Here is a 25,528-nt window from a genome sequence, read left to right on the forward strand (position 1 = left end):
TTCTTCGCGATCAGTCAACCGATTCCAGTCAAATTTGCGTATACGGTGCAGAATAAGATGGGCTACACGCTGATGTTTAGATTATTGGATTCTGATGTCTATTTTTCGACGTACGTCCAAATACATTTGCCCGGTAATTTTTTCTGGGACACCCTGTATAGTATAACAACCACTGCTTTAGGATCTTATTAAGATAATCTTTATAATAGTTGATACTCAACCTAGTGCTCCTGATCATGAAAACCACCTTAGGCTTGCGTAATCCTTTGCCTAGTATCCTCTTTCAAACGTGTCCAGCGAAGTTCACTGTACATGTAGACTTGAAATAGTAAATCATTTGCGTACAAAATCCTTGCACAGATGACAATTTCCAAAACGGTGCTGTTTTCACAATTCACTCACTGCTATACTCGCACTCTGTTCCACTTACATTGACAGATGCTTTGTTTCAGCCTTTTGGGTGGAAAGATGCACCCTATATGGCGTACTCCAAATTAATCTCTTTTTGATTAATAGCACATTATTGGCTCGAAAAATAATTACCTGATTCGCTAAAACACTTTTATGTATAGGCCTACATCTGCCCGAAAAACCTCTAACTTCTATCATTTATGCCACGTTTAGTAAAACTGTTTAGTCCAGTTCTAACATGATTAATTGCTCAGTATCTTAAATTTACATCAACAGGGTTTTTCATATTCATGGCCGTGCAATGTAATGATCCCATTGAGTCATCTGGGAATTTCCCAGTCCACAAATAGAGCTGACTGACTTTGTTATTGTTATTACATGAGAAGGAAATCCATTTCTCAAGGAATAGAGTAAATGATCAAATTAAATTACTCAGAGTACAACACACGTGTCAAACATACACAAATTCGACTATAATCGATCGTATGAATTAAGTAGTTTTATTAAATATTTTAGAGTTTCTCACATTATAATAAAGCGCTTAAGGGGTGGGGTATGAAAGTTTGGACAGTATTTATTGTGGGACGAATCAGACATATCGAATTGCATTCTGAATACGAAGAATGTCCTTCTAATATCAAATAATTTTGATTTTTTTGAAATTTCATGGCAAATGATTAAAAATTGATATTTTTGATATTTAACAGTACTCGAAGTAAACTTTATAAATCTGATGATTTATACTTAAAATGTACATAGGTTGGCTTGAAAAGCCGACGATCAATTGAAAATTTTGACCTATCGTATTGAAGATACCAAAAAACACCAAAACAATTAGGTCTTTTTGGGAAAAATCCATATCTTCAATATGAAAGGTCAAAATTTTCAATTGATCGTCGGCTTTTCCTCCAACTACATACACTTTAAGAATATATCATTAGATTTATAAAATTACTTCGAGGACTGTTATATATCAAAAATGTGAAAATATCAAATTTTAATAATTTGTCATAAAATTTGTATTATATCGTGAATTTCAAAAATGTAAATTATTTGATATCAGAAAGACATTCTTCGTATTCAGAATGCAATTCGATATGTCTGATATGCTCTCATGCCCCACAAAAATACTGTCGAAACGCTCAAAACGCTCATTCAGATCCCTTAAAGCCGTAATTTTTGCAGGGTATTGAAATCGTGTAAAAAGTGTAGGATTTTGAAGGGGAAAAAAACAATAGACGGCGTCCTCGTCACAAAATGGTACAATCCTGCTTAAATATAATATACATGTGGCCTAAGGAGGTGATTCCACTTGTATCAGAACAGGTCTGAACATTTGTTGAGGTGCTACGTTCATGGCAACTTTATAAGCTCACGCACGTGATATTCGTTTCAAGACGATTGCTATAAAACTGTGCTGTTTTTTAAACACGTTTCCGTTTAGAATGTAGATATTTATCGTGGATATTACTGTTCATGAGTTTAATTTAGGAGCTCTTTTCTCCGAAAATATCAACTTTCATTATTTTCTTGTAGTTTATTTTAATAAAATACACTATTATAGACGCTATCGGATGGGTCAATTTTAAAACCAGCACTTTTAAGTTCGGATAAGCTGGACTGATCAAGATCATGACGTGTAACCATGGTACTAAGTCCCCATCTGTGTCATTATTGCCCCTGTCTATAAGGCAAACTATCTTATAAATTAATAGTGGACAATTTATTTACTAGCCAGTGTTTCTAGATGTTCTAAATTCCAATAATGTTCAATCTTAGCTCAATGCAATAGTGCTATGTGCGTTTAGAATTTCGATGTCAGTTACATCACATTTATCATGAATTTAAAACGACTACTAGGCTCATTCTAATTTTAAATTGAACCTTAGTATTCAGCACAAGGAAGTTGTAAACAAAAATTCAATATAAGTTGCTCAGATTGGTGACCTTCCTTTAAATACTTTGTCTTGTCAAATAAGTGACATGTAGTTCAAGTCAATGTTTCCGATTCACTGAACTGCGCACAATATGTATACGAATACCGTATTGCACACGGAATTACTCACTAAACAAATCTGAAGTTTTACTTTCGGTCACAAATAATGCATATATACCACTCAATTTCTTAGTGCCTAAACATATAGCATCAAAACAAATCGGTACTGAACAAACAATGCCTGTATATTTCGTCGGTGTCGGTGCACAGTTTGTCATCATGACGATTTTTGTCAGTCTGATGTTTCTAGTTGCGTTACCTTGTACAGCAGGTAAGAGAGAACAGTATGTTTGTTTGCTAACCATGCTTTTCAGTGTTATTCTTACCATTTCCTTTTGATATCTTCACTCTAAGAAAATTGTGCAACTTATGACCTTTTTGTCCCGCAGGGAATACACTCATAAAAACTGTTTCTCCAAGGGTTCTTATATGTTTAAGAACCCAAAATATAGACAGGTCTTCTACCCCTTTAGACCCCTCTGGAGGACCTTTAATCATGTTAATGGTTCTTTGTTAAAACCTTGAAAGGTGCCCCTGGGGACAGCAGAAGAACCCTTGTAGCACCCTTTTTTCTTACTTAGAGTGTTTGGTTCCCTTTGCAAAGGAATTCTTTCTCTGTTCCCGAGATTGCCAAGTTTACCAATTTTTCACACAAAGCAGTATGTGACACACATGTGGAATAGGTTTTAACAGGCCACTTCTTATATTGCGATTTTCAAACGTAGGTATCGGAAGTACGTTGATCTATTCAAAACCACTCTCCTGTATCGAAGCGAGGTCACGTATTTAGCCAGTTTCGAAGATTTTCCACGTGCGAAATAAACGTAGATACTTTGAAAATACTCAAAATTTGTCCATTTCACAATATGTTAAAGATAGTCAACGATAATGAACATACGAAGGATGAAAGTCTAATTATTATTATGATCCTTTTTGTTTGTAACAAATCATTATAATAAAGCTGCTGATTTTACCTCATGCCTAAGTTCATGCAACGCGCCCAATTTCATCAGGACGTCATACTACATAGATGTAGTGATCCTTATCTACCAAAATATATGTTTTTGGGCAACTACATGTATAATATTTGGGGATCACAAAAATCAGTGGCGTAACTAGACATTTTCATTTGGGGGGGGGGCAAGCTGGGGCAAACATAATAAATGAGGGGCAGGAATCCAGCACCTTTTGGCGACAAAAGAAGTGTATGGTACAAATGCGCGCGAAGCGCGCGAAAATTTTGGCATATTGAAGCTAAACTGGTGACATATGGTAAAAAAGTGGAATAAATGCGCGCGAAGCGCGCAAAAATTTGTGTTTTTTAAGGTTAAAATGACCAGATATGAGGTTAATTAATAACTCTCAGAAGTAGGCCTACTTTAACCTTTTCATTTGGGGGGCAAACAGGGGCAAGGGTTCAAAATGGGGAGCTCCAGCCCCCCCCTGCCCCCCGCTGGTTACGCCACTGACAAAAATACAAATAAGTTTAAGCAGCATGTTAACCTTGGTTTTTAGTCAAAATCAAAAGCGTGCTGTTTGAATTAGGCAGAAACTCGGTAGCCTGCGCTAACCATTATTTTTGCAATCACTATGCCCTCTATTGACTACCTACCCATGGCCCAAATATCGGATCAATGCGTCGCAGCGCGGCGGAACGCATAGCCGGACACACAGACAGACAGACAGAGCTTATGATTATTATAGTATAGATAGCACATTATTGGCTCGAAAAATAATTACCTGGTTCGCTAAAACACTTTTATGTATAGGGCTACATCTGCCCGAAAAACCGCTAACTTCTATCATTTATGCCACGTTTAGTAAAACTGTTTAGTCCAGTTCTAACATGATTAATTGCTCAGTATCTTAAATTTACATCAACAGGGTTTTTCATATTCATGGCCGTGCAATGCAATGATCCCATTGTGTCATCTGGGGATTTCCCAGTCCATAAATAGAGCTGACTGACTTTGTTATTGTTATTATGAGAAGCAATTCCATTTCTCAAAGGATAGAGTAAATGATCAAATTAAATTACTCAGAGTACAACTGCACACACCTGTCAAACATACACAAGTTCGACTATAATCGATCGTATGAATTAAGTGGTTTTATTAAATATTTTAGCGTTTCTCACATTATAATAAAGCGCTTAAAGCCGTAATTTTTGCAGGGTATTGAAATCGTGTAAAAAGTGTAGGATTTTGAAGAAAAAAAAACACAATATACGGCGTCCTCGTCAACAAAATGGTACAATCCTGCTTAAATGTAATATACATGAGCCTATTAAGGAGGTGATTCCACTTCAAGTTTTTAGATGAAATAATTCTTAAAAGTTAAACACCGCAATTCAACAAATAGCAGTTAGAATTGATTAATGTATCAGAACAGGTCTGAACATTTGTTGAGGTGCTACGTTCATGGTAACTTTATATTTACACGCACGTGATATTCGTTTCAAGACGATTGCCATGAAAATGTGCTGTTTTTTAAACACGTTTCCGTTTAGAATGTAGATATTTATCGTGGATATTACTGTTCGTGATTTTTATTTATGAGCTCTTTTCTCCGAAAATATCAACTTTCATTAATTTCTTGTAGTTTATTTTAATAAAATACACTATTATAGACGCTATCGGATGGGGCAATTTTAAAACCAGCACTTTTAAGTTCGGATAACCCGCGCTAAATAATGACTATTGCATTATTTCAGAAACTGGATTTTTAACATATTGATTAGATTTTCAAGAAGAAAGTGCTTTGCTTAAAGCAAACTACAGCGGTGGCCTATAATATAGTATGTTCGTTTCCTCAGGGCATTATGTAATTATAACACTCTACACTTCATTTTAGACAAAATAAATTCCATTTTTCTAAAAATAATTATCGAAAATGCAAAGTTTGTTTATGTTTTCAAATTACTGGTATATACATCACAAACATTAATGGCTGGTAAAAATACTGTGACAACAGGGCCCCAACTTTGAAAGAATAAGTCAACTATATAGGAGAAGTTTCAGTTTCAGTAACAATATAAAGCAACTCAGAACGATTTTTAATTTATTTTCCAAAATTAAAAGAACCACCTTTAAGGGGGGTCGATCTTTTGTGCGTAATTATAGAGGGCCAGGAGATTCACTCTATCATTAAAAAATTTTGAAGAAGTTAAAGAGCCCTAGGAATAAAAACTGTAGTGTAATTCACGCCAGATACAATTTCTTTATACGACAAAAATTAATTTTTGTAATCGATCAAAAAACAAACGTTTTATATCAATTTTAAATTTAGCCTGAATCCGTAAATATGGTACCTCTCGCCTTTTTTTTAGGTCAAGGCTATTTTTACCATTATGCAGCGAACCATTGTTGAAGCTATTTCACATACATGTACAAAACATTCTAGAGAAAGAATGGGGACTTATAGTGTTGAAATATCTTTTGTTGATTTCGAATGATAATGTCATGAAGTCGTAAATTTTAAGGTCAAATTCCTAAAACCCAAACAAAACATTGCGACGCAGATAATTCCCGACTTACGCAATTTCATCATCACATCAGTGTCTTTATTATTTGTTTGAAACCTTTCCCAAGCGTTCGTGCTATTTATGCATAAAACGGCTAATCTATCTTTACAAAACGCGTCTTTTTTTAGTAAACAAAAGGCTAAAGATAGCATTATGAGATGTATCTTTTATCATTACACTCATCCGCTCAACTGCCACGGTGGCCGAGTGGTAAAGCGCTAGACGCGTAATCGAAGGAAGTTTAGAATCGCTGGTTCGAGTCCCAACGAAGCCTGTGGAAACCTTTTTTTCTTCAAAATTCATGATCGCATTCCGAAATGAGTCACTTGTCGGTAAATCATGTATCGTATCCTTAAGTGAGAATTGATATATATCTCACGCAGCTGAAGTGGTGACAGCTGATGTTCGTACGGCAATGATTAAATGATAATACAAGATTATGAATGTTTCGATAGATTTATCTATCAGTAGTAGAAAATAGATAAATTATGAATCAAATTCTAGACTCACCAACAATGTGTAATAGGATCCCACCCCTTTCACCAATTGGCATTGACTTACGTATGGAACAATTTGAGCAATATGTCCTGAAGGCAAACCGCCCAGACTCTGGCTCAGATACGTGGACGACACATTCGTTGTTATAGATCCAAACGAACAAGACAACTTTTCCAAGTATTAATCAGGTAGATTCCAACGTTAGGTTTACTCAGGAAAGTAGCAAAGACAATCGGCTTGCATTCTTAGACTGTCTTGTTCACGTTAACCCTGATAACACTCTATGTACCATACTTATCAATACCTTCAGCTTGGGTCACATCACCCCCCCCCCCTTGTGCATACATTAGGGGTGGTTCGTACCTTATATTACCGTGCGGATACTATCACTTCTGAAAAAAAAAGTGAAATTCAGAAGGAGAAAGATCACATCCACAGCGCCCTTCAACATTGCTGCTACCCTGACTGGGCCTTTGAAAAGCCATCAAAACCAGAGATACCCCACAACAGAACAATACGGGTGGTGCCACTGCTAGCAAAGCCAGAGTTACAATACCTTACTCAATAGGTATCTCAGAGAGAATGAAAAACACTTGTCGTTGTCGGCATAGCTAGCCCTCTAACAATTTACGGAGCAAACTAGTTCACGTGACGAAGACAAACCCCCCAAAGACAAACAATCTAACGTTGAGTATGGTCTAATATGCTCTGAAACTAGCTGCCCTGCCTTACGTGGGAGAGACAAAACAGCCTATGAAAGCTTGCTTTGACCAGCACCGGAGAGGAAGCTCCAACGAAAACCAGGACTCTGCAGTCTTCACCCACTCAAAACTCTCTGGCCACCAATTCAAACCCGACGACATCATCATCCTGTGGTTTGAGAGAGACGATAATTATTATTCGACTGAACTACCAACTATCAACATTTGGACGAAGGGCACTTTCTGGAAAGCTGGACTGATCAAGATCATATGACGTGTAACCATGGTACTAAGTCCCCATCTGTGTCATTATTGCCCCCTGTCTATAAGGCAAACTATCTTATAAACTGACCGTTTTGTTGGGAACTAGGACCTGAAGCCTAATGTCGACTTGTTCTGCTTTTGAACGAGCCACGTACAACTCTATTATATGCGGGAGGAAATGTGTGGGAACTTACATTTTAAGACTTCATAAAGATTCCATACATCACTTTAAAAATTCCGAGAAACTTCATTCTTTTCATTTTAATCTTTCTTTTATCTTGAAATTTATAGATTTACAAGTATGATACGGTCAGTTTCAAAACGTTCTATTAATTTAAGTTTGTTGTAGGGTGTGTGTGGGGTGGGGTGGGGTGGGAGTGGGGGTGTATGTGTGAGATCATAGTGAACAATTTATTTACTAGCCAGTGTTTCTAGATGTTCTAAATTCCAATAATGTTATTTCAATCTTAGCTCAATGCAATAGTGCTATGTGCGTTTAGAATTTCGATGTCAGTTACATCACATTAATGAATTTAAAACGACTACTAAGCCAATTCTAATTTTAAATTCAACCTTAGTATTCAGCACAAGGAAGTTGTAAACAAAAATTCAATATAAGTTGCTCAGATTGGTGACCTTCCTTTAAATACTTTGTCTTGTCAAATAAGTGACATGTAGTTCAAGTCAATGTTTCCGATTCACTGAACTGCGCACAATATGTATACGAATACCGTATTGCACACGGAATTACTCACTAAACAAATCTGAAGTTTTACTTTCGGTCACAAATAATGCATTATACCACTCAATTTCTTAGTGCCTAAACATATATAGCATCAAAACAAATCGGTACTGAACAAACAATGCCTGTATATTTCGTCGGTGTCGGTGCACAGTTTGTCATCATGACGATTTTTGTCAGTCTGATGTTTCTAGTTGCGTTACCTTTTACAGCAGGTAAGAGAGAACAGTATGTTTGTTTGCTAACCATGCTTTTCAGTGTTATTCTTACCATTTCCTTTTGATATCTTCACTCTAAGAAAATTGTGCAACTTATGACCTTTTTGTCCCGCAGGGAATACACTCATAAAAACTGGTTCTCCAAGGGTTCTTATATGTTTAAGAACCCAAAATATAGACAGGTCTTCTACCCCTTTAGACCCCTCTGGAGGACCTTTAATCATGTTAATGGTTCTTTGTTAAAACCTTGAAAGGTGCCCCTGGGGACAGCAGAAGAACCCTTGTAGCACCCTTTTTTCTTACTTAGAGTGTTTGGTTCCCTTTGCAAAGGAATTCTTTCTCTGTTCCCGAGATTGCCAAGTTTACCAATTTTTCACACAAAGCAGTATGTGACACACATGTGGAATAGGTTTTAACAGGCCACTTCTTATATTGCGATTTTCAAACGTAGGTATCGAAAGTACGTTGATCTATTCAAAACCACTCTCCTGTATCGAAGCGAGGTCACGTATTTAGCCAGTTTCGAAGATTTTCCACGTGCGAAATAAACGTAGATATATACTTTGAAAATACTCAAAATTTGTCCATTTCACAATATGTTAAAGATAGTCAACGATAATGAACATACGAAGGATGAAAGTCTAATTATTATTATGATCCTTTTTGTTTGTAACAAATCATTATAATAAAGCTGCTGATTTTACCTCATGCCGAAGTTCATGCAACGCGCCCAATTTCAGGACGTCATACTACATAGATGTAGTGATCCTTAATCTACCAAAATATATGTTTTTGGGCAACTACATGTATAATATTTGGGGATCACAAAAATCAGTGGCGTAACTAGACATTTTCATTTGGGGGGGCCAGCGGGGGCAAACATAATAAATGAGGGGGCAGGAATGCAGCACCTTTTGGCGACAAAAGAAGTGTATGGTACAAATGCGCGCGAAGCGCGCGAAAATTTTTGGCATATTGAAGCTAAACTGGTGACATATGGTAAAAAAGTGGAATAAATGCGCGCGAAGCGCCTAAAAATTTGTGTTTTTAAGGTTAAAATGACCAGATATGAGGTTAATTAATAACTCTCAGAAGTAGGCCTACTTTAACTTTTTCATTTGGGGGGGCAAACAGGGGGCAAGGGTTCAAAATGGGGGAGCTCCAGCCCCCCCTGCCCCCCGCTGGTTACGCCACTGACAAAAATACAAATAAGTTTAAGCAGCATGTTAACCTTGGTTTTTAGTCAAAATCAAAAGCGTGCTGTTTGAATTAGGCAGAAACTCGGTAGCCTGCGCTAACCATTATTTTTGCAATCACTATGCCCTCTATTGACCTAGATCAGATATTATAATAGCTTATAGTCTTTGTTCAAGGCTCCTTGTTCTTCAATTTTAGTCCATGCAGATTTCCAGACAGTCACCTTTGGCTCTATTTCCTGAGATAATAAGTTATCAAATGTTGACACTAGGTAACACATGTCATGCTGGATTAAAATCTTCATAGTGAATATTTTTGGCACTATCAATTAATTTATCCAATTTTATATAATTTCTTCAACACGGTGCATTAATTTATCCATGCATTTATACGATGAATTTATATATTTAACGTAATGCATAAGTTTCTCTATTACGTTACATAAATGGAAATTTTGAATTTACTGTACTCCCTGAATAACCCTTTTTTGTGAAGATCATTAAACATTGGTAAATGGGACCCCCAAATTCTGGCCTATGCATGGGGAGGTGCAACCATGTCTTTGGTACTTTCTGTCAGGAAGAGCAATATGTTTTCAGCACTTCGGATTATGAAGGTAGGGATGAATTGTGCCCCCCAGCCCTTTCGGAAATCAGTTAAAGTTAACGACATGTTCAAACTACATACATCTAAATCTTAATTGTCTACTGTATTAGTCCACAGATATTGGAACAGTCTATGGTTCCTATTATTTCATTGTTTTTTTTCTTTTACATTACAGCGCAAACATTGACTCCTCCGTCATGCAACGCTCAATGTGAAACTATCACAGCATCCCAATGTGCTTCGCAAGCATACAACCTTACTGGCTTCCCAAATTTCTTTGGACATGCAAACATTATGGAAGCAAATCTTAATGCTGCTTACATAGAAGTAGCTGTGTCCGAAAACTGTTACGGCCAAACCAGAGAACTTTTGTGTGGAACACTCTATCCCGAATGCAGACCAAACGAAGGACTTGTTTTTCCAAGAAGACAAATGTGCGAAGAGTTTTTGACTGGGTGTGCTGCCTACACACCCCTACTTGCCCAGTTAGGTTTGGCTATTAATTGTGACGGATTTCAGGTGGAGCCTATGCCCGTCTGCTACCCACAACCCACCTCCAAAATGACCACGAAAAGCAAGGTGTCTCCAAGCATGACCCCAAAAATGACCAGAAATGATGACGGCGATGGTGATGACTGCCCAGATGAGAATCAGAAATGTGCAGGTAATGAATAAGATGAACACACAAATTTGTATTGCCGAAAAAATTCAAAATTGGCAGATGATTTTAGGGAATTGAGTGCAATTTATATTGGGAAGTCATGCAAAACAGCTCCAATTTTCTGAATGTGGAGATATTGCACTGGCTCTTACTCAAACTAGATATATTGTGATAACCAGAAAAAAGGATGGATGACAAAACGTCTTTCATTTCCAAAGTCTAATAGTATAATTCGATTATAAAATAACGTTGTTTCAGAGCAACAGATCTTTGGGGTAAGTGCAAAAATATGAGAAGAAACTCATTCTGTCCGAAAAATACCAGTTGCTCGACTTTATGCCGGCGACCACTGACTTTTTACCGATTGGGAAATCGATAAAGTTTTCTGAGTGACAACAGTTTCTCACTTTCATTTATTTATTTCTTCTTATATTTTCTTTCAGGGTTTTCCATCAACTCGAAAGTATCCGGTTTCCTTCTGCTTTGTTTGGCGTTTGTTCGTAAGATTATGCTGTAGCCTAAGTATAGGTATCCTTGAAAGAACTGTATCGTCGGAAGTTATTTGTGTTATTTGTGCAATTATTGGAAAGGGCCATATCGTACCGGCTATGTAAGCAAGGTTACCCCAAAAAGTTGAGAATTACCGTAGTTAGGTCGGTTTTCGGACTTGTTATTTCTTTTAAACATCCTCGTACGTATCATTCTTCCTTAAATTTTCTAAGTTTGTAACAAGGCGGTTCTCGAAAGCAATGGGGCAGCGCTATTTTGGGAGTATTGAAATTTAGGGGAGCCCCGAAAAGTTGAGTGTTACCGTAGTTAGGGCGGTTTTCGGACCCCGGGTTTTCGGACTTGTTTTTTTCTTTCTAAACATCCTCGTATGTATCATTCTTCCATAAAATTTCTTGGTTTGTAACAAGGCGGTTCTAGAAAGCAATGGGGCAGCGCTATCGGTTTATATGAAAGCGGTTCTCGAAAGAAATGGCGCAGCGCGAGCCCCAAAAAGTTGAGTGTAACCGTAGTTAGGGCGGTTTTCGGATTTTTTTTGTTATAAACGTCCTCGTACTTATCACTCTTACTTAAATTTTCTTTCCACCAATTGCACAAATATCACAAATAGCGCTTACTGGAAGCAACTCAGATTATTGTCATCATTGCTTTTATAAATTGCACAAATTGCAACACCTGTGGCTATTTCTACAATTTATAAAAATTTCTTACGTACGTGGCTATTTATGCTATTTGTACAAATGGCACACTTTCTTGCATCTGTAGGCTATTCGTGCAATTGACTGACATAAATGGCACAAATTGCAACACCTGTGGCTATTTATGCAATTTGTAAAAATTGCTTACATACGCAGCTATTTGTACAAATTGCACACTTTCTTGCAACTGTAGGCTATTTGTGTAATTGACTGGCATAAATTACACAAATTGCAACACCTGTGGCTATTTATACAATTTGTCCGACATAGATTGCATCAATTGCACGTATATAGGCCTATATGTGGCTATTTATGCAATTTGTAAAAATTGCTTAGGCCCTTAGCTATTTGTACAAATTGCACACTTTCTTACAATTGTAGGCTATTTGTGCAATGACCAATCCTGCGCCTTTGTGTATTTGACACCGTGGAACGGGCTAAAAATGAGGTGGTTTCGTAAAATTCTTTTGTTTCAAAAACGGAGCGGTCAATTGTCAAAATTCAAAAACTATGTGATAGCAGATATATTCCTCAATCACATCAGTCATTTAGATATGTTTGGTTTATGCGTTAAAATACCAAAAAATCAGTTTCGAACGACAGGGACACCCTGTATGAGGCATGGAATCTTTAATACCGCATATCTTTCGACCGGGTTGACAGTTCATGTAACCATGGTAACCTCGCAAAGGATCAATCAGCGGCGCTCCTGTAATATATTTAAACCAAATTAATGTGGATGTACAAGTTGTTGCAAAAGCATAATAAAATGAGCATACTTTCTACATCGCGTAGCGTTAGTTCTTGAAAGGCGGTGGTTAAAGCCCCATTCCGTGATCCCAGCGCAAGTGTAAAAAAATTGTTTCTAAATTGCTTAACAGTGAAGAATAAGTCATTCAAATTGTCATTTAGTATTTTTGAAATGAAAAATTTGGCAAAAAACGCAGAAAACAGCAGTATTGACGAAGTTGAAGCCCTATTCAAATTCATGTAGCTAATTTATATACTGTCAGTATATAAATTAAAATACAGATGCACGTAAATGCCTTATTTTGCCTAAACAGGGATTCTCATAACCCTGGTCTTAAATACACGGCTTTCGGCTCGGAACCACTGATAGACAGTGATGAAGAAACTGTCTACAGTCTGGTGCGTGGTGTAGTGTTTCCAACAGGAAGTCGCAAAGAGTAACGAATCACGGTTCATCGCGGCGATCTCGGGATCGCAATGAATCTCGTGGACTATCTTCCCGTAATTATGACAATGGTCAATTTCGCCCGCGTAACTCGCGCAGAGGAAGTAAAAACTTACAAAACTCTGTTGAAAGTCGGCCTTATGGTGGATGCTTCAATTGCGGTCTAAAAACCACAACAAGGACTCTTGTCATCATGAGGAACGTGTCCGTTGTCATAAATGTAACAAACTGGGTCATAAAGCTAATTATTGTAGAAGTAGTTTTACAAGTAAGACTGCCAAATATTGAGGATTTGGCCATGTTCAGAGTGCCGAAAGATCAAGTTCACTTGATTTAAAAACTGTTGTTGTTGACCATGAAATTAGGAATTTACAAGAAAAAGTTGCACATGATGTTGTTCATGAAAATGAGTATATGCAATTGCAAAATGGTAGTGTTCCTAATTTTTCATCCAAGGGAATAAAATTTGGTCACATTAATACGCACAGTTTGATCGGTAAAATCGATGAGTTTCGACATATGTGTGGTAATGTATTCGATATTATTTGCGTTAACGAAACTCTCTGTGACCAAAGTATTGTTGACAGTGAGTTACATCTACCTGGTTTTAACATCTTAAGAAAAGACAGAAAAAGAGATGGAGGCGGCGTCGCTCTCTACATTAGAAATACTTATAATTATAAGAAAAGAGATGATTTATCTGATGGTAGTGTTGAGTGTATATGGGCTGAGATAACACCGCCCCATAGAAGCCCCATTTTGGTGTGTGCTATCTATAACCCTAATGGAAAAAATACTGAGTTTTCTGAAAAATTGTCTGTTAAGTTATCACATGCTTCTGTAGCTGATAATGAGATTGTTGTGCTTGGAGATTTTAATTGTGATTATTCTCCTAATGTATCCACCAAGGAGGTCAATGATCTTAAGTTTGTCACTGAAATGCATCAACTACAGCAATTGATCTGTTTACCAACAAGGGTCACGTCACATAGCAAAACAATCATTGATCTATTTTATACTTCTAAACCTGAGTTATATAGTAATTGTGGTGTTATACAAACATCAATAAGTGACCATTACATGATTTATGCAGTTAGAAATTGTAAACCAGTGAAAGGTGAACATAAATCCATTGAGTATCGGTGTTTTAAATCATTTGATGAGAAAATGTTTGTTGATGATCTAACTAATGTACCATGGAATGAGATTGAAAAATTTCGTAACGTCAATGATGCTTTAAAGTTATGGTATGAAATGTTTGAAAGAGTTGTTGATAAACATATTCCTAAAAAGTCTAAGCGTGTAAAAGCTACACCAACACCTTGGTTAAACAAAGATATTAAAAAGAATATGTCAAAAAGGGATTATTTACATCGCAAAGCTTTGAGAAGTAATACTAGTTCTGATTGGGAAGAATATAAGCAGTGTAGAAATGAGGTTACATCAATGATTCGTAAAGCAAAAGAAACTTATTGTAAGCAAAGTGTGTCCCAAAATGCTGGTGATTCTAAGAAGATGTGGAAAGCGCTTAACGATATTTTGCCTCACAAAGCTTCTCCTAGTCCCTCATCAATCACTATTGATGACGAGGTGTGTACAAGTGTTAATGATATTGCTAATGGTTTTAATAAGTACTTTACAGGTGTTGCTGCTAAACTTGTTGATAGCAATGGTACTATTTGTAATGATGAATCTGTTTATGTTGAAGATAAACCAACTGGCGATTGCTCTAAACCCGTACTTGATTTACCATCTATTTCAAGTGAATTTATTTGTAGAGAAATTGACCTCATGAGTGAGAAAAAGGCCACTGGTCTTGATGACATTGGTAGCAAAATTTTAAAATTGGCCAAACCTGCTATTTTGAGCAGCCTTGTGTACATTATGAATTTGTCTTTGAGAACAGGTGTGTTTCCCGATTTATGGAAAGAAGCTAAAGTAGTTCCTCTTCACAAAGGTGGTGATATGTCAATTAACAACTTCAGGCCAATTGCCATCCTTCCTGTTGTGAGCAAAATCATTGAAAAGGCTGTTCATAAACATTTGTATGATTATTTAAGTGAAAACAAGCTGATTAATGAAAATCAGTCAGGTTTTAGGCCTTTTCATTCTACTGAAACATGTTTGTTAAATATGGTTAATGATTGGACTAATAGTATAAATTCTGGTAAAATAATTGGTGTTTCGTTTATAGATTTGCGCAAAGCATTCGACACCGTCAATCACGACATATTGCTCAGTAAACTTAAAAATTTGGGTGCTTCTGCCACTGCACATGAGTGGTTCAGTTCATATTTATCGTGCCGCACCCAGAGAGTGTGTTTTAAAGATACTATGTCAAACTCACGCCCTGTTTCAACAGGTGTCCCCCAGGGCAGTATACTAGGTCCATTGTTTTTCCTTATATTTATCAACAGTATGAACAAAGTAATTTCCCATGGTCAAATATCTATGTATGCTGACGACACAACACTCTCCGTCAGTGGTAAAGACCCCCAAGATATATCTGCTAAATTGTCTTCTGATCTTGATTCAATAATGAATTGGTTGAATGTTAATAAATTGTTTTTGAACACTGATAAGACAAATGTTATGTTGATTGGAACTGCGAGTAAGTTAAGGAATGTTAATGAGAAAGATTTTTCTGTATTTGTCAATGGTAAACAACTGGAAAGAGTAAGAAAGGCAAAATGCCTAGGTGTTGTTGTTGATGATCAGTTAAAATGGCATGATCAAGTTAATAGTATTATTCAAAAGGTTTTCTGTAAGATTGGGCTATTAAGACGTCTGAAACCTTTCCTTGAAATTGATACATTAAATGTTATTTTTAAATCGTTTGTTCAGCCTATATTTGACTATTGCAATATCTCATGGTATGGTCGTTTTAAAGATGACAGTTCCAAACTTAATGTTCTTCATAAACGCTGTGCAAGAGTGATTTTGAGCGTGAACAACTTAACTTCATCTGATTTCATGTTTAGAATTCTTGGTTGGGAACGGCTTCACACTCGTAATGATTATTTTAAAGCACTAATGGTTTATAAATCTCTTAATGGCCTGGCGCCACATTATCTTGCAAAAATGTTTAACCATGTATGTACAACTCACAATGTTAACACACGACAGGCTGCTGCTGGTCAGTTGGCTTTGCCACCTTCAATTCATGGATATGACTTAGAATGTTTTAAATCATCGTTCAGTTACAGTGGTGTAAAATTATGGAACAACATTGAAAATGATATTAGAAACTCAATAAATGTGCAAACTTTTAAACGGTATTACAAAAATGTATATTTTCACCAGTTTTAATTAAATAGTGTATAATGTAAATAACATCTTGAAATATATATGTTACTGAGTTATTATGTGTTTTATATGATGTTTTTATGGATCAATGTTCATTTAATAATGGCATGTGAGTTTTAATAATTATTGCAAACTGTACAAATGTATGTGAGATTTATATTCTTTTAATGTATCTTTTAATAATGGCTTGAGTTGTAAATTGTATAATTATATTCTTTGTAATTCTCTATAATTATATTCCTTTTATGTATTTTGCAGGGCCCCGTGTTAGACCAGCTTCGGCTGAATCGGGCTACCCTGGGTAAACATGTTGTAAATAAAATAAAAAATAAAATAGACTATGTTAGCACATAGATCTATGACAATGACAAAAGTTACCAAAATCTGAATTTTGATGATTTTTACTATCGCCCGGATGAGCAAATCACTGAATAGTTACAATCCCGCACCTTGGAAGATTCTGTGATTGCCTGCTCCGCAGCCGAACGATGATGATGATGATGCCGGACAGCTATTTTGATATCGAAACAACCACAACCTTTGGACGCAAATAGAAAGGAAGTTGTCCTGTTTTCTTTTGTTTTCAATACCTTAATTCCTTCAAACCACTTAATTTCCTTGTTATTATTAAAGTACAAGTGTCGGGTATTTAATAGCAGTGATAAAAGCAGGAAAGATATCATGGATAAAAGTTTGGTTTATAGGCATACCCATTCGTGCCACACACTATTTCGAACTTTTACTTAGATTATCCACATTGATCTTTTATTTATATCATCAACATTGATCTTAATAGATCAGCTCTGCCACTTTAAGATGACTGAAAATTGTCAGTATTGAACTGGATTGCCAAGTATTTGTAAATTATGTGAATTTGTATATTTTTTTTTTATATCAACAAATTTAATTGTAATAATCTAATATATTTTGGAAGTTTAGATTGTTAAACAGAATTTCATGTGACTTTAATTATTGTTGAAAAGACATGAAAGACGCAACTTGCATTTTTGGATGAACACAAGTTGATATGCTACATTTGTTGATTTGTTGATATTCAATTTCAAAATATTTGATATTATATTATTAAATTGTTTCATGAATTGATTGAAACACTTGAAAATATTGTTAATGACGTGATAGAAATGTATCATGTTTGTCATCTAATGTGAACATTAACTTTGTTAAATAAGATTCAAATTAGTGCAGCTTTTGTAAAAAAAGTCAATTGTGCCAAGCATTGTGAAACAACAGAGGTTGTGATTTTTGTTTTGAGTAAAGTTTTTGATTGGTGATTCAAAGTTTTGTGTGATGATCACTGATAGCTTTCTGAAAAGGACTTCTTTATGGGAAGATCATCATGAGTTAAATCTTTCTCAAGATCATTGATTATTGATTATTTTCGATAGTCACATAGTTGTTGAAACCAATCATTGATAGCATAGGCCTTCTGGAACTATGTTAGATGATTGATCATTGCTTGTGCTTGACATATAGCTAAAATGTAGAAATATAACTTTTTGGAATTTGATCCTATTGATCTATTGTAATTGGATAAGAAATTACATATTATTGAATTTGTAATTATTTGCAAACATTATTGGTGTGCAATCACAAAACGTGTATTTGGATATGTACACTTAATGCTCGTACATTTTATATTCACAAAATTGCAATATTATTTATTGTGTGGATATTTGAAGGTATAATCATTTTATAATATTTGAATCATGAGCAGAAACTATAACTTTCAGATCAATTGGAATTGAACTTTGGAAATATTTATATAGTCATAAAATGACTTGATCTAAATAAATGATGTATAAAACTGTGTATTGTAAGGAGTAAAATAGTAATGTCTTTGTAAAAGAAGAGAGAAGATTACAGAATGAAATAATAATTTAAATGTTGTGATTAAATAATAGTTTGTGTTTTGTGTCCATTTTCTTGCTGTGTGCATAGTACTTTGCTGTTTCACTTTTCTCACACGTCATTTGGGTAGTATATTCAGATGTCCTGTAACCTGTGTCCTTTTCCATAACTTAAATTCTGTTAACTTAAAAATATGGATATAATACGCAGAATTAGATTTTCTGTTGTTTTATTATAATGATTTTTATACAAATAAAATGGATCATATTAATTGTTATTCTTTCCTTCGTATGTTCAATATTATTGAATGTCTTTTATGTCATTGTAAAACGGACAAATGATGTGCTTTTTCTACGTTGTTCGCGCGTTCATTTCATACGTTCAGAATCGTCAATACTGGCTAAATAATCGACCTCACTCCGTCACAGGAGTGTGAGTTTGAATAGATAGACTAGCGTACGATCAAGGCGTTTGGAAATCACAACCTCTCTATTCTAGTAGGGTTTCTCTACCGGAAGTTAATTTGTGCCGAAATCCTTCCCACAATGCAATAAGCGTTTTGCATAACAATAGATACAGTTCGGAGGTTAATCAATATTCTTTGTTATGCAATACGCATATTGTATTATGGGAAGGAATTTCGGCACAAATTGGCTTCCGGTAGAGAAACCCTAAATCCGCGTATTGAACTTCGACATAATAGAGAGGTTATGATTTACAAACGCCTTGATCGTACGCTAGTCTATCTATTCAAACTCACTCTCCTGTGACGGAGGTCGCTTATTTAGCCAGGTTTGAAGATTCTGAACGTACGAAATGAACGCGCGAACAGCGTAGAAAACGCACGCCATTTGTCCGTTTTACAATGACATAAAAGACATTCAATAATATTGAACATACGAAGGAAAGAATACCTATTATTATGATCCATTTTGTTTGTACAAAAATCATTATAATAAAACAACATTGAGCAGGAGTGTAGCCATGATTTATTTGGGGCTATTTTTAAACAAGAATTTGTCTTTAAAAAAGTTCACGGATCAGGTGTATAGTACATGTATACTTTGAGCTACTTTGGTCTAACATTTAACATGTTTACATACTGCAGTTACTGTCCGTTTTCCTATACACAATACACAGTGCTCTTTCCCATTGACGCGTGACCTTTACAAATAGCCCTACGTTAACAGTATGGGGATATGACTAGTTAACGTCGCTGTGAAAAATAACCGGCCAATATTAAAAGTACTCTTCTAAAGTTCTAGAAAATATAGTTTTTAACATGTCCTAAATTTTTAGCTAATTTAGATGTTTGGAAATATTCGTACTTTGGTGTTTTAGTTAATGTTATAGGTAATAGTACATTGCCTAGTTAACGTCGCTGTGAAAAATAACCGGCCAATATTAAAAGTACTCTTCTAAAATTCTAGACAATATAGTTTTGTAACATGTCCTAAATTTTAGCAAATTTAGATGTTTGGAAATACTCGTACTTTGGTGTTTTAGGAAGGATATGTAAACGACAGATAACACCAAAAATATGAAGAAATTATTTCTAAACCGTGTTAAGTCAAAAATCATTATGTTGCTCATTTTCAAGAATGCTGGTTTACAAAAAGCACGACATTGTCTGATTTCGTGAACAAAGCCACACATAACATTGTTTCCTTTCGTTTCCTTTATAATCGGTTACCCAACTGAAGCTATGAATACCAGCTTTATTGCGATATCGCACATGAAAACAGTCACTTGTGCACAACCAGAGAAGATCCGATTTAATCAGTTGAGCTGTTTCAATGAGTGTTATCTTGGTTTAATAGCTTTTAATGGGGTTAAGTCCTGCAAAGGTCGAGATGAATTCTACTGTAGACATGACTGCATCATGAATATTCATATCTAACCTACTCTGCACTTACTAGTAGGCCCTATTCGACAATAAATAAGTGATATGAGGCTTAATAATGATACCTGCGTCTTGACTTTGGAAAACAATTTATTGGCCCTTTTTAATTAATTGCAAGCGCCAGCGGCATGCATAAACAACTCATTCTATGGGTGTATGGGCCACATTGCAGTTTTCCAGTTCAGTGGTTTAGAGAAAGTAGTCAAATTGTCATTCACACTCAGCTACACTTAGCAGTGTTGCTCAGTATGCAGCCTTTCCGCCCAAGGTCAGATATCGAACTACCCGAGCGTGAGCTGTTATATTTAAAGAGGATGGTCTTACGCCCAACCCTGTCTTATCATGCTTATAGATGCAATGGAGATGGGTTGAAATTAATCAAATGACGAACTTTCCTGTATAATTATATTATTATTAATAAGAATTACATTCTTATGTAATTGACACCGCACACTTACTACTAAATGCAGATCATTTTTGCACCAAAAAGCTTTGTTTTTATGGCATTATCTCAAAGTACGGCGGAAACCATTTTTATACTGTGGAAATGAGGCATATACCATTAACAGAGTATTGTGTTTTCATTGAAAGACGACGGTTTAAAATTGTCAAAAGATTTGTTTCTTGCATAATTAGAAAGAGTGGACACTCTTACTCACTAAAGTACCAGAAACTTAAAATCTAGATGAGAAGAAATATTGATTATGAGGAAAATGTAGAGTGTCAAGTTAAATTTGCCATTGTTAAACTGTGAATATATTGGCGACATTTGGAGACTCATCAGTCCTAAAATAGAGAGAAAAAACGGGGGTCCCCGTTTTTGGGGTCCCCGTTTTACAGATTACCCTTGGTCAATCTGTAAAACAGGACCCCAAAAAACGGGGACCCCTAAAAATTTGTCAGAAGTATTATGGGGTGATTTTAAGGGGACCCCGTTTGTGGGGTCCCCGTTTTACAGATTACCCTAGGTCGATCTGTAAAACGGGGACCCTAAAAACAGGGACCCCAAAGTTTTGTATGTTGGACAAAAATATATGAAGTCCTTCCTACTTTCATAAATCTAATCATGACGTAGATCTAATTCAAAGTGGTGTAATATGTGGTGAGGTCACGGGCCTTGTGTGAATTAATTGTGGGTGTGGCCACGTGGATGTGTGGTGCGCCAGGGTCTTCCGATCCCCAACTCACATTAGTATATCCATATTGGCGACATTTGGAGACTCATCAGTCCTAAAATAGAGAGAAAAAATAGGGGCCCTGTTTTCGGGGTCCCCGTTTTACAGATTACCCTGGGTCAATCTGTAAAACGGGGACCCCAAAAACGGGGACCCCCTAAAAATTTGTCAGAAGCTTCATGGGGTGATTTTAAGGGGTCCCCGTTTTTGGGGTCCCCGCTTTACAGATTACCCTGGGTCAATCTGTAAAACAGGGACCCCAAAAACGGGGACCCCTAGAAATTTGTCAGCAAGTTTATGGGGTGATTTTAAGGGGTCCCCGTTTTACAGATTACCCTGGGTCAATCTGTAAAACGGGGACCCCCTAGAAATTTGTCAGTAAGTTTATGGGGTGATTTTAAGGGGTCCCCGTTTTTGGGGTCCCCGTTTTACAGATTACCCTGTGTCAATCTGTAAAACGGGGACCCCAAAAACGGGGACCCCCTAGAAATTTGTGAGAAGCTTTATGGGGTGATTTTAAGGGGTCCCCGTTTTTGGGGTCCCCGTTTTACAGATTACCCTGGGTCAATCTGTAAAACGGGGACCCAAAAACGGGGACCCCTAGAAATTTGTCAGAAGCTTTATGGGGTGATTTTAAGGTGTCCCCGTTTTTGGGGTCCCCGTTTTACAGATTACCATAGGTCAATATGTAAAACGGGGACCCTAAAAACGGGGACCCCAAAATTGTGTATATTGGACAATATATAAGAAGTGCTTACTACTTTCATAAAATACATTTGTAATATTAGTATATCCATGGTGAATATTTTGTCGAGATTTGGAGACTCATCAGTCCTAAAATAGAGAGAAAAATAGGGGTCCCCGTTTTTGGGGTCCCCGTTTTTACAGATTACCCTGGGTCAATCTGTAAAACGGGGACCCCAAAAACAAGGACTAGAAATTTGTCAGAAGCTTTATGGGGTAATTTTAAGGGGTCCCCGTTTTTGGGGTCCCGTTTTACAGATTACCCTAGTTCAATCTGTAAAACGGGGACCCTAAAAAACGGGGACCCCAAAATTTTGTATATTGGACAATTATATAAGAAGTGCTTACTACTTTCATAAATTACATTTGTAATATTAGTATATCCATGGTGAATATTTTGTCGAGATTTGGAGACTCATCAGTCCTAAAATAGAGTGAAAAATTAGGGGTCCCCGTTTTTGGAATCATATGCTACTCATTTCATCCAGCTATGTGTCAAAATATGTTATTTATTATATATTTAATTATTCTACTTTCGAGTATTATTATCTGGTTTTATGATTCCATATAATTACATTTCTTTTCATTCTTATTTCGGCCACATGATATCAAAATTGTTTACATTAATATTGCAGTGTAAGTTAAATGTCCATCTTGTTCAGATTGGGTGATATATACAAGCCACTTTGCGTCTTTGCGACATCCGCATCTCTTCGCTCTTCATGTTCTTGTTTATCTTAATAAATTTAACATCACAATGTATTTCTTATCTTGCATTTTCCATTTTCTGTAACATTGATGTGAATTGAGATGAAAACAAATAAACTCGCACTTGAACTTGACTGGTATGAATGCAATAGATGTTATTGTGCAAGCTTTAAGAGAGAGCCCTTACTATCAAACTCAGTGAAACTGATTTTTTAACCCCTTGGCTTAGTGAATCTGATAAAAAATCAGATTATTCACTCATTTTCTTACAGAGTTAGAAAGCAGAGGAATGGCGGTATTGTGAACGAACTTTACATTATGGTAGGGTTATAAGATCATGGCCCTTTTTCAAAACCCAGTTAACAAAATCTGATGAAAATTAAGTGTAAACTTTACAGAAGATAGTCAGGGCAATATTGACTTTTTCAGGGCCCTGAGCTAGGCTAAAATTGAGGGCCTGGCTATCCGGTTCCACTTCCATAATAAGTTTATAAGTTTACTACATTTTTGTTGTTGTTGCCCATCTGAACTTCAAGTTGTGGTAAATTCCAAGACTGGTCTGGAAGGGGTCTGCATAAACCGCACGGGCTAAATATTAATTGGCTGTGTCGGGAGATGGTGTAAAAAATTGTTTGACAGAAAATGTGCTTTCCATTAGTTTACATTCATCATCATCATCAGTCGGCTGCGGAGCAGGCGACTACAAGCTTTCTCCAACTAATGCGATCTTGGGCAAGCGAAACAATTTTGTTTGGCTGCAGCATCCCTTCAGTATCTCCCAGGAGGTGCTGGACATACTGTAAGTACAGTGTGCGCGGTCGTCCCGGTTTCCTCTTCCCATGTGGTGGAATATAAAGCGCATATTCTTTCACAGGCTCGCCATCTTCAAGACGCAGTATATGGCCGAGAAATTTGAGTTGATGAATCTTGACTCTGGCAACCAGTGGAGTGGTGTTGGTCAGGTTGTAGATGGTTTCGTTTGGATTATGGCGCTCATAATGTAGTGAATTGGCCTAAAATGGCGGATTTAAAGACACTGAATTTGATTTTTGTGGGGGTAAAATTTCTGAATTTGAGCAACATTATTCTGATATTATCAAATTTATTGAGGTTTGAGGTGATATATTCTAAACCTAAATACCAATAAGTGTTCGTCAGAACTGAAATGCACTTGTAATCTACCAGTTTTGAAAGTGGGAGCCCTGAGCTTTAAAAAAAATATGGCTCTTAAAAGTGGTACGCACTCAGAAAGTTTGAATGGCCCCCTTACTGTACAGAAACAAGCGTGAATTCATTGGACAACCAGGAATTGTTTTATTCCCGTTTTGTACCGTAAGTTTATAACATTTGACCCTAGGGTCAACTGATTTTTTAAGCCCTAGCTCTTGGCTTAGTGAATCTGATAAAAAATCGGTTATTCACTCATTTTCTTACAGAGTTAGAAAGCAGAGGAATGAAGGTATTTAATCAAAGCCTGTGAACTAGTTCGGTTTTTCAACCACATAAACCAAGTTGACCCCAATATCAAGTTCACCCAGGAAGGCTTATCAGACAATAAGCTCGCTTTTCTTGATTGTCTCGTTCACGTAGAGGAAGACCTTTCCCTGTCAGTATCTGTTTATCGAAAACAGATTCATACTGACCAGTATTTGCAGTTCGACTCAAACCATCCGCAGAAACTCGGTGTGGTAAAGACTCTTTTCCATAGAGCGGAGACCATTGTCACCAAGGAATCCCGAAAAGAAAGCGGAACAAGATCACCTGCGTAAAGCTCTCCACCATTGTGGCTTCAAGAACTGGGCAATTGATAAAGCCCTGAACTCAGGTGGAAAAGACGGTAAAGAGCCCACCAAACATTCCAACAGTAATTCTGGTAGCACTATATATTCAGAGAGTATAATACCACAACTCACTTTAAACCAGTCAATACCATACGCCAAGCCTTAGTCCACCCCAAGGACAAGCAACCCAAAGGTAGGCAGAGTGGACTTGTATATGGTATTCAGTGCGCGGAGAGTTTCAACTGTACTGACACCTATATTGGAGAAACATCTCAACCACGTAAGAAACGGCTACAGCAACATCAGCGCTCTAGTTCGGGCCCTGCAGAATCAGCGGTTTATACACACCTAAAAGCCAGCAAACACAAGGTGGACCTAGAGGACGTCAAAGTCATCGACCTTGAAGCACGGTGGTACGAACGGGGAGTAAAAGAAGCCATCTGGGTGCGAGCAGAACAACCATCCCTCAACCGTGGTAGAGGCCTCAGAAACAACCTCTCACACGCCTGGGACAGAACCATCAGAACTCTACCTCGCCAAATGACGTCACAGGGTGACGTCATCGGGTCTCAAGGTGTATGACATCACAACCCAGCTGAAGGTCAGTGGTACTGGCCGCAACGTTGGTTGCTCCAAGGTACGTTAATCTGGTTGAATAGACTAAATTTATTCTTCATCGAATGAAGGTATTGTGAACGAACTTTACATTATGGTAAGGTTACAAGATCATGACCCTTTTTCAAAAACCACTTCCACTTCCATAATCTAAAGTTTACTACATTTTTGTTGTTGTTGCCCATCTGAACTTCAAGTTGTGGTAAATCT

The 25,528-nt window shown here is 36.7% G+C and overlaps 2 protein-coding genes across 2 annotated transcripts; both read left to right on the forward strand.

The window, feature by feature from the left end:
* The first annotated feature begins 8,153 nt into the window (after window positions 1-8,153).
* On the forward strand, window positions 8,154-13,331 carry LOC140156813 (frizzled-3-like). Its single transcript, XM_072179798.1, has 3 exons — window positions 8,154-8,350; window positions 10,332-10,820; window positions 11,261-13,331. The coding sequence occupies exons 1-3, from the start codon at window positions 8,257-8,259 to the stop codon at window positions 11,332-11,334; spliced, it is 657 nt and encodes a 218-aa protein (XP_072035899.1). The 5' UTR covers window positions 8,154-8,256; the 3' UTR covers window positions 11,335-13,331.
* Window positions 13,332-13,736: 405 nt separating this feature from the next.
* LOC140157683 (uncharacterized) lies at window positions 13,737-25,285 on the forward strand. The gene is made up of 3 exons (XM_072180923.1): window positions 13,737-15,262; window positions 24,359-24,381; window positions 24,846-25,285. Exons 1-3 carry the CDS (start codon window positions 13,737-13,739, stop codon window positions 25,283-25,285), a joined length of 1,989 nt encoding a protein of 662 aa, XP_072037024.1.
* Window positions 25,286-25,528: the final 243 nt, after the last annotated feature.

Source organism: Amphiura filiformis, chromosome 7 (genome assembly GCF_039555335.1).
Source record: "Amphiura filiformis chromosome 7, Afil_fr2py, whole genome shotgun sequence".
Taxonomy (NCBI): domain Eukaryota; kingdom Metazoa; phylum Echinodermata; class Ophiuroidea; order Amphilepidida; family Amphiuridae; genus Amphiura; species Amphiura filiformis.